Source organism: Limulus polyphemus, unplaced genomic scaffold (genome assembly GCF_000517525.1).
Source record: "Limulus polyphemus unplaced genomic scaffold, Limulus_polyphemus-2.1.2 Scaffold1184, whole genome shotgun sequence".
NCBI lineage: Eukaryota > Metazoa > Arthropoda > Merostomata > Xiphosura > Limulidae > Limulus > Limulus polyphemus.
The window spans coordinates 137,348-147,679 of NW_013666794.1; the positions used below are offsets into that span (position 1 = coordinate 137,348).

Genomic DNA, 10,332 nt, shown 5'->3' on the forward strand with positions numbered 1-10,332 from the left:
CACATTATAACGCCCTCATGGCTGAAAGGACGAGCATATCTGGTGGGACGGGAATTTGAACTCGCAACCCTTAGATTGCGAGTCGAGCGCCCTAACCACCTAGCCATGCCGGGCGGAGATGATTTTATTAGCTTTTTTTATACTTTCAGTCTCTCATTGTAAAATCTACATGTCCAGCCGAGTACCCCCTCCCCTTTGTAACTCCTTCCTACACCACTGATTCTTTAACCCAAAACAATGATCTGTAACTCCAGCTTTTATAGCTATCTCTTGTCAACTAATAAAGAAAAGTTTTCTTCTGGAATTATATGTAGGTCATTTTTTGTTGTTGTTTTATTGTTTGTGAAATACCTCAGTCAGCATTTTGTTCCTTAGGAAATAATGATGGAGTATTCTCTTCTTATTAATCAACTAGTATGACGTCACTGCTTTTTAATGCTTAGTGTCGTACCTACGTCTTGGAACTGATAGACTAGAAGAAAGGGAGCTAGTCAACAGCAACCATAGCCAATTGTTGAACTTCTCTTGTCTCATGGAATAATATAAATTGACCATCATTCTTATAGCCTACCCACGACCCTAAAGTGTGGAGAGGGTGTGGCAACGCTTCGGATACACAGCACTAGGCCATGCCAAGCCTTGACTGAGAAAAATAGCAAAACGAAATGCATTGTTTACATAAAAAAACACACCTAGGGTTAACTGTAAGAATTAGTATTGTGTATTTTTCAAATCTTACCACACAGCAGCTGGGCTCTGAAATTGTGAAGCCTACCGTTTACGAAAGTATTTACAGAGAAGGAATAAAGTATTCGACTTTAGACTACTTACGAGAACATTCATAGAATTCAACTTTAATGAATCCAAAACTTCTACTAATCCTACTGATTACACTAGCGAAGTTCTTCAGGATGATATATGCACACACGAGTAAATATTATACTTTTTTTTTAGATTTGAAATCAGTTATAAAATTTACAGTACCTCTGTCGGTTACATTGGTAGAAAGACAGACAGATATATATAGAGAGAGACAGAGAGAGATTTACATAGTGAGGCAAATAGCATGTCATGGAAGAAGCTTGATAACCCAAATGCATTGGGAATATTGGTGTTCTTTCTTTAGAGGGTAGGCGAGTCAAACGGTTTGAGAGAATTGCGAATGAATACAAACGAATTACCGGCCAGGCGACACGAAAGGCAGAAAATAGAGCTCAGAATAGGAACTCGATGCCAATAAACTCCATGTAGAATTTAAAGAAATATCGATCGCTAAGACGCTAAGTTAAAAGCAATCTAATTTATTCTCAATTATTAGTTCGCACGTCTTTTTGTTTTTCACATTCTCCATTAGCGCCTTAAGAAGTTCATTTATCTTATCGAAAGTTGAAAGTTTAAGTTGAAAGACTTAAAATCGCCCATCCGAACTTGAAACATCAAGAAAAAATGCGAAATATTGAAAGGTAATTTGCCACCACCTCATTGTACAATCTGCTTCTAACATCACATTTGCTTGTAAAAATAAAGAAATAAAGACTGTGCAGGCTTGATGATCAGTGACATAAGCAGTAGTTAAAAATAGGGGATAAGTCCCTTCGCTTGGAAAATCGTTGAGGAGAGCCCTCTTAGCTACAAGAACAATTGGCCAAGGGGAGCTGAAACTGTATTATAGGATAACTGAAAGTTTATGGAGAAACATACGATTATACGCAAAAACTAGTTTTCACCAGGCACAATTTAAGTTGTGGCTAACCACAACACAGTGGATCTGGGAATAACAGGCATGCCGAACTTTTTATGTTGTCGTCCAAAGTTGTACTGACTCAAAACTAAAGGTGATTTTTTCTTCTCCAATATACGATATAAACTCAATAAAATGTTGTTAAAAAGAAATAACCTAGTAGGTTAGGTGTGCATAGGTGCCAAGATTCTCTATCTATCTCAATTTGCTCACAAATATCGACCGTTTTTGAAACTCCCCCCTTGCTACCATTAACTGAATGTGGTTGACCTTTGTACTACATTCATCAAAATTTAAACTCTTATTCCTTGGGGTATTCTGAACCTATGTATTAAATTTGGACAAAATCAGATGAAAACTTTTCGATTTATTCTTGTCAAGTTTTATGTATGGGGCAGATTCTTTACAGTAGGTGTCTGTGACTTGTTGGCGATAAATTTCAACAATAAACAAAACAGCACACAATCCACTTGTTATAAAATAATATATTAAAACAAGTCAAACGTATATACAAATGTTGGTTATCATAGTTAAATAATTGTCTCTCTTTCGTCAAAGGTCACACAGGCTGGTTCAGTTACTTTAGAACACAATTTGACAAGACGAATTATTCTTTCTGCTCTGTTATTACAATACAATCTATGATAATTTCACTTTAAAAATCGCCACTAAACGCTCTTTATGGCTAAACTCACAATCACGCTGTCTAGATCTATCTAGTGAACTAAATTTCCGACATGTATTTATACTCTGACAGAGGTTTAGAAAGTTCCACACCTTACTAGATATTATGATGCAATGATACTCAACTGAAACAACGAGAAAAACTCAGAAGTTTTAGTAACAACATGCAACAATCACTAATTCACAACAAATGAACCACACAGCGTATAATTCGTAAACAGTTACGTAAACAAACCTGCGATAAACTAACGCTTCTAAAAATGACTAAATTTAACACTCGCGCTATATAAACTATCTAAATTATAACACTCGTATTAAACTTAAACGAAAACAGTCGTGTACATCTAACAATGATTCTCACGCATACAAAATCACACAGCAGCGAAAACAATACCCTTGCCGACGGGCGGGTATAATGAATTTGTACACCAAGGGTGGCCGACTGGGGTCTCACGAACTATATGTGGCCCTTCACTGTTTTCAGAGTGGCTCTTTAAACATTTCTCAGTTCCGTGTACAATATCTATTTGACCTGTATTTCATTATTTATATACACACACACACATACATACATACATACAAACGTAACATGGTAAACTAGCAATCACATAAACCCCCTAACTCTTGAATAGTTGTCAGAATGTCTAGTTATAGCTTAAGTATACAAAATATTACTATTGCTCACTGTTTTCTACGAAACTGGTTAGTCCTTGTCGGTTGGATGTGAGCTATTAAACAATGACCACAAGTGGCCTAAAGTTAAAGATATTTTTCATTTCCAATAAATTGATTTCTTCAACATTGTGCCTTATACAGTCTGTAGAAAGGAGTAATTATTATTATTTCTTAATGAACGTAATCTATTACAATAACTTCTGAGAAATGATCCACAATTGTTAAATATGTAAGTACGTGTCACGAAAAAGTGAGTTCATTCTAAGATTTAAAAGTGTCACAAAATCTGATCATTTGATGGAACTGGTTTCATATGTAGTTAGAGCCTGCAAATACAAGTTAACCTAATCTTTCTCTTAGTATTTCACTAAAAAAAGGTAAACCTAAATTACATCTTACAGAGATTTCATAGCTTAACTTTCAACCCCTTCAATCTAAGCCTTATGTTCGTACATTATCACGTTAAAAATTAATGTTGTTATTCTGTCTGTTTATTAATCTATGCATAAAGATAAATATTTATAAACAGATGGATAAACAGATATACGAAAATATAATTATGATGATCGACGGGCAGAGAGGTAAACGGACAAAATGATAAATACAAAAAACGTCTCTTTCGGCCTGATGCCAGTCCATCATCAGACACACGAATCGAAAGCTTGTCATCAGACTGAAAGCTAAGGCTTTAAATATTTCTTTTCCTATTTATAGATTGCACTCTTTCATTCAAGTGACACATAAAGAAACAGATCAACACACACATAATGACAGACAGATATAGTTAGAAATAGGCGTAGAAAGGGACAGTTTGGAAGTCACTTATAATTTACGTTCAAGCGAAATCTGCCAAAAAGACATAAAAAAAGAGGTAGACAAGATAGAAAGAGAGATGGGGAGAAATTGTATCTAAACATATTTTAATTCTAACTGAGTAAAACATAAAATATTCTATGAACTTCTTAATAAAATAGCAAACAAAACCAACAGTAGTGATACTTTACACGTTTAGTTAACTTCTAATTTTGCTTATAATAATCGCCATGAGCGTGATTTTACATAACTTTGAGAGAAAACTGTTTCCCGTATTGATTTCCCAATTCATGCACGTAGCCATAATTCTTATACGTTGTGATAGATAAAATTAGGAATTTATTGACAAATTATATAAAATAGCGCATGGAAACACATTACAATTTCACTCTGAGATAAACAGTTACTTTTCTCATCTCACAACTAAAACGTGCCGAGTCATCTACAGAAACATAACAATTGATTTTTAGTTTCGTTCTAAGTACATAGCTTGCTATGATCGGAAGTTAATAATAACGAGAAACCTTTCTAATTACAGAAATGATGATAATCCATATCCAAGTACGGTGTTTCTATCAGGTAGCACCACGTGTTTGTTCTTTCTTTTTTAATTATTTACAAATTACACAATAGGCTATCTGCCCACCACTGGTATCGAAACCCGGTTTCTAGCGTTGTAAGTCCGCAGCCAATCCGCTGTGCCACGTGTATTACAGCTAGTTGACATGGGAACTATTAACACAATAACATTTGGAATCACTAACGAAACCTATCTTACATAAGACGATACGCGACACGGCGTTAGTTGCAGGCTTGATTGGAAATATCTGCTACTCAGATGGAAAACGTGATAAGTTCACAAAGAAAAGGTCGCATGACTCCGACAGTTTCTTCTCGGCTTTTTTAATGGCCATAATTCGTAGCGCATGCCAGATATTATACCAATAGGCAAAGTTAAATATATAAGCCTATAACACAACGCAAAAAAAAACCAACTATACATCATACATTTTCCAGTAGTATTAATTGTCAACTTCCATTCAAAACAAGCAACGTTTACGAGTAGATTATGTTGATGTCCAGAATTTTTTTTACAGTGGTTTCTTTTTCGTTAACTTTTTTTTTTCCCCATAAAGCTGCACGAGATAATTATCTGTGCTTTATCCGCCATGGAAATACAGCAATGAGCTGTAGCATTATGGAGTGAATTTCTGTTAATTAAACGTAAGTAACGGTGATGTTTTTTTTACTGTACTTTTTACTCTGTGTGAGCGCACTCGTTAAGAATGGTTTCGTCTTGTCGTTTATATCTTAGTAAGCGACGTAACTAAAATATCATAATTTGTGAACGATTAGATATAAAAAAATCAAATTTGCTCTGCTCTCTATGCACGTGCTTTCAAGCCCTAGATATTGAATTATTCAAAAATGGAGGTGATGTCACTTATTTCTGAAAATATATATTTCGACAATCACTCCACCAAGTGTTTATGACAGATAATCAATGATGCTATTATAGATGGAAAATTAATTAAATTTTGCCGTGAAAATTTCGGGCAGGAATTCATGGCATCTAAGTTTTAATCTTCAGTAAACAGAAATGAAATGTATATTACATAGATACCAGTTTCTTTTCTCAACTCTATGAAACACAGTATATCTTTATATTTATAGCATGTAAAACCAACTAAAAGCTGTCAGTGAACATAAATTTCCTTTAGATATACCACGTCTCAGAACAGTTAGGCTTAAACAGTGACTTTATTAGGCCTAGCTCTGGTTTAAAGTTTTTTTTTAAATCTTTAAGAATTAATTTCGTCAGAATTTAATAGCCTACTACTGTGTTTTTTTTTTATTATTATTATTCGTACAAACATACAGTAGCTCAAATAAAACATCCAATCAAACGTGAAGTCACTCAGGTTCAAAAATGTCTTATTCACATAGAGAGGTGATGCCATAAAAACAAAATTAAATAATTGAAAAATTAAGTTGAAGCAAAAGATCCCATCCTTTTCTTTCCTAAATAAATTGAGTGATGTTTTTCTCATTTCGCTTAACGGTCAAACTAATCTTAATAATATTTTTTTTCCTTAATTTTTTGTTGTAAATCACAAGATTTTGATGCGAACTCAAATTACTTGCTTTATATTCTAACTCGGCTCTTATTTATGAAAAAAACTGTTGGTTTTGAATTGCGCAGTGTTTAAAATACCGTATCGCCACCTACCGTACAAATCGTGTACTCGCATATGTTCCTAGATATTCGAACAAATATGTTTTATAATAAATGAACGTTAATATTCACTTGCAAGCAAATGTTCAGGAAATATTTTTTCTCGTTTAGTTAGTAATTCAATATTAAAACTGTATACCATATTTAATACACGCACATACAAGTAAGTATACACCATATATATGACAGAAATCAGAGTCTTATACAATTGGTACATGAACAGAATCGTAATAAATCTGTTTTGTCCTAACTAAACACTAACAAAAACCTTATCAACAATTAATGTTTCATCTTCATTCTAGAAATCTTCAACTCTCAAGGACACCCTAAAAAAAAAAGGCGATCAAGTGAAGATCAATGAACAAGAAAAACACACTTACCAAATCAGCACAAATTTCCTTCTGTTCATTTACTTCTGCTTTCAGTTGCGTGAGCTCTTCCTCTCTTTCAACCAAGTTCGATTCCTGCGAATAGAATTAAATCATGCAATTATCACTACATATTTCCCTTAGTTTGTCGCTTAGACGTTACAGTACTTTTTATTAATCTATCTTCGTATTAAAGTGAGCAATACGTCGGTGAATATGGTTGGCTACACTAAAATGAATAGACATCTGTGATACAACCAGAATCCAGTTACGATCACAAATTGTATGATTGCTGCTCGGCAAATGCTGGTATTCAACGTGCGTAAAAACTTTTAATCGTGGAGTTACATAGATCGGATTACGTCCTTTTAAATGAAATTTAGTGTCATTTAAAAAAACGTATTTCAGAATTTTAAACTTGTTTGCGCCAATATTTGAACGGATGAAAAAAAAAAGGCATATAATTAATTGCAAACAATTATGTAGTACTTTATTACAATTATTACTCATATATTTTCTGGAAGCATTTGAAAAAACAAAACAAAAACGATTAGTCGCAGAATAAGTAAAATTATTCTTGATTAACTTACGTATTTCATATTGTGGCGGTTACACGTGCAAGAGATTATCCGATCTCTTGGAAGAGATTTAGGTTCTAACAGTTTGATAACGACTACACATGTGAGATATTATCTGATCTCTTACAAAAGATTTAGAGTCGAGTAGTTTGATAACGATTACACATGTGAGATATTATCTGATCTCTTGGAAAAGATTTAGATTCTAGTAGTTTGATAACGATTACACGTGTAAAAGATTATCTGATCTCTTGGAAAAGATTTAGATTCGAGTAGTTTGATAACGATTACACGTGCAAGAGATTATCCTATGTCTTGGAAGAGATTTAGATTCTAACAGTTTGATAACGATTACACGTGCAAGAGATTATCCGATCTCTTGGAAGAGATTTAGATTCTAACAGTTTGATAACGACTACACATGCGAGATATTATTTGATCTCTTGGAAAAGATTTAGATTCTAACAGTTTGATAACGATTACACATGTGAGATATTATCTGATCTCTTGGAAAAGATTTAGATTCTAACAGTTTGATAACGATTACACATGTGAGATATTATCTGATCTCTTGGAAAAGATTTAGATTACACATGCGAGATATTATCTGATCTCTTGGAAAAGATTTAGATTCGAGTAGTTTGATAACGATTACACGTGTAAGAGATTATCTGATCTCTTGGAAAAGATTTAGAGTCGAGTAGTTTGATAACGATTACACGTGTAAGAGATTATCTGATCTCTTAGAAAAGATTTAGAGTCGAGTAGTTTGATAACGATTACACGTGTAAGAGATTATCTGATCTCTTAGAAATGATTTAGAGTCGAGTAGTTTGATAACGATTACACGTGTAAGAGATTATCTGATCTCTTAGAAAAGATTTAGAGTCGAGTAGTTTGATAACGATTACACATGCGAGATATTATCTGATTTCTTGGAAGAGATTTAGATTCAAGTAGTTTGATAACATGTGATTTCATATTTTTATCTAACTCCTTTCCATACCTTTATAACTTACAGTTCTGTATTTAGGTCATTTATGCCGAGTTTCACTGCGGTTGCTTATATCTCAACCATAAACTACCGACCTGTTTTGATACCGTTAACTACTGGTGTGTTTACATATGTTGCATTATAGTATGAAATATTAAGGCAAGGATACGCTGGGTATGATTCCGAAACGTCGTTTTGGAAACCTTGTTACGGTAACAAAGTTACCCAACTTATGTTGGAAAGCTTCTAGCAATTAGCCACATGTTACGGAGTTTTAAGCACTGCTAAAAACTAGTAATATGTTTAAGGAACTTTCTACCTCCAACCAATCAGAGAAGAATGCCAGATCGCGTGACAAAAACATTCTCGTCACAAAATGGTTGCCACGAGTAGTATGAAATTTTGTATGTATGTGTATACTAGAAGGTTTAAGCTTTTGTAATTTAAATATGTTCCTGAAATGTGTACTGTGTGCTGAGCTTTGTGTTTTTTTCCTGTTACAACACAATGTAAAGAACTAACCAAACGAAATTAGAAGAATTATTCATTTTCTATATAAAATACACAAAGACCCCAGCAGTACATTGAGAGATTACTTGAACTAATTGATGGTATTTTTCTTTAATTTTTGTGTGACTCATAGGTTATTATGGATCCACGAGCAATATGCTGCCTAAATTAGTTTAGACAAATGCGTTAAAAAACCAATCGTAATACTAGGGTTAATACTATCAGTTAAGTGATGTTCTCATTTCTACTAACGTGTTAATAGCTTGTTTATGAAATAGAGGTTCAGACCTAAAGATATACATATACAACTCCTCCTTCATATATACATATATTTGTTTTTGCTTCCACCCCATAAAAATGAAGCTGGTTTGCTCTGCAGCCAACCCAGGAGGTTTGACGTCACACTGGCAGTTGGTCCAAACCCCAACTAAAGATATTTATTTTGCACTTTCTTCAAAAGTTGATTCTACTATTGTTTATGATGACTGCTGCTGTTTGTTGAATCGATTGTTTACATTTTAAGCCTCAACAAGTAAAACAAATATTTTCCTAATTCTGGGGTTACAGAACTTTAAAATTTAATCATTTTTAATAATTAAGTAAAAATGACGCATCTATACGTATGTAAAGCAGAGTTATCCACTCATCTGTCTGTCTGGTGTCAAAAGTTCTTGTTATGAACTGACTAAACCAATTTCGAGAAAATTTGGTAGAGGAACTCAGATGGACTCCCCCCCTCCCCCACAAAAAGATCGAATTGGAATATATTTTGTATTTTATGTTCATGGTTAGGCTACTATAGCTATTTGCCGCAGTTCTTAATTTTGAACAGCTAACCAGAAGAAAGGCAGCCAGTCAGCAGCACCCAACCGCCCACCATCCACGCTAAAAGAATGACCGTTACTCTTATAACGCATAGATAAGCAATCGAACTAACGGTTGAAGTTTGGCACCATTTTATAGTTCTACTGTCTTAATGCCATAAATGAAAGTTCATTTAAACGAGAAAGTCGATAGCAAAAGGATGAAGCTAAAGTAAAACGGGTACCTCCGTATTATACGAACATTTTGTATGCTATGGCTCAAAACATTAGAAGGGGTGGCCCACACACATTTATAAGATGACTTTTTAAGCCCGCAATGCCGAATAACTTTGTTAGTGTTCAAATAAATAATTGTAAGACCTCTATTTCCATATATAGAATATAAAATCAATAACATTCTATAGGTTCGTGTTCGATTAACGTTTTATTACTTTCAAGACCCTAAACTTATATTCTAACCAAATTTCCACTTGCAATTATTTCGTGTTAGTGTATCGATTTCGTTGTTTTTATTCTGACATCACTAGACAACATACTCATAGAAAAAAACACCAACCATAATTTGGTATTTTATTTTCCGAAATGACATTTTAAACGTTACCTTTAACAAGTAAAAAAAAAGAAAAAAATGATGAAACACATGCTCTCCTGTAGCGATGCTTTCCTGTTTTGTCTCATTTTATATACTCCCCGTATACTGTTTTAACCACTTTTATCACTATAAAGTAGTGTTGTCTGTCACTCAGTCAGTAGATACTAACATGACGTCACATAAGGGACGCTTAACGTTGCAATTTGTACTGTCGTGACATCAGTAAAACGTGTGTATGCCATGAATCACGAGAAGAATTGTGCATTCTGTAGGCTACAACACAGCATGACATATGAACTTCAAAAGCAAGAAATAAA

At 33.9% G+C, this 10,332-nt stretch overlaps 1 protein-coding gene across 8 annotated transcripts in view; it reads right to left on the reverse strand.

Moving 5' to 3' along the window:
• Positions 1–10,332, reverse strand: part of LOC106462501 (RIMS-binding protein 2-like) — a 179,356-nt gene that overhangs the window by 80,766 nt on the left and 88,258 nt on the right. For all 8 annotated transcript variants that reach the window (XM_022389779.1, XM_022389783.1, XM_022389780.1 and 5 more), the window contains exon 5: positions 6,530–6,613. In XM_022389779.1, the coding sequence (XP_022245487.1) occupies positions 6,530–6,613 (84 nt within the window). The remainder of the gene's footprint in view (positions 1–6,529; positions 6,614–10,332) is intronic.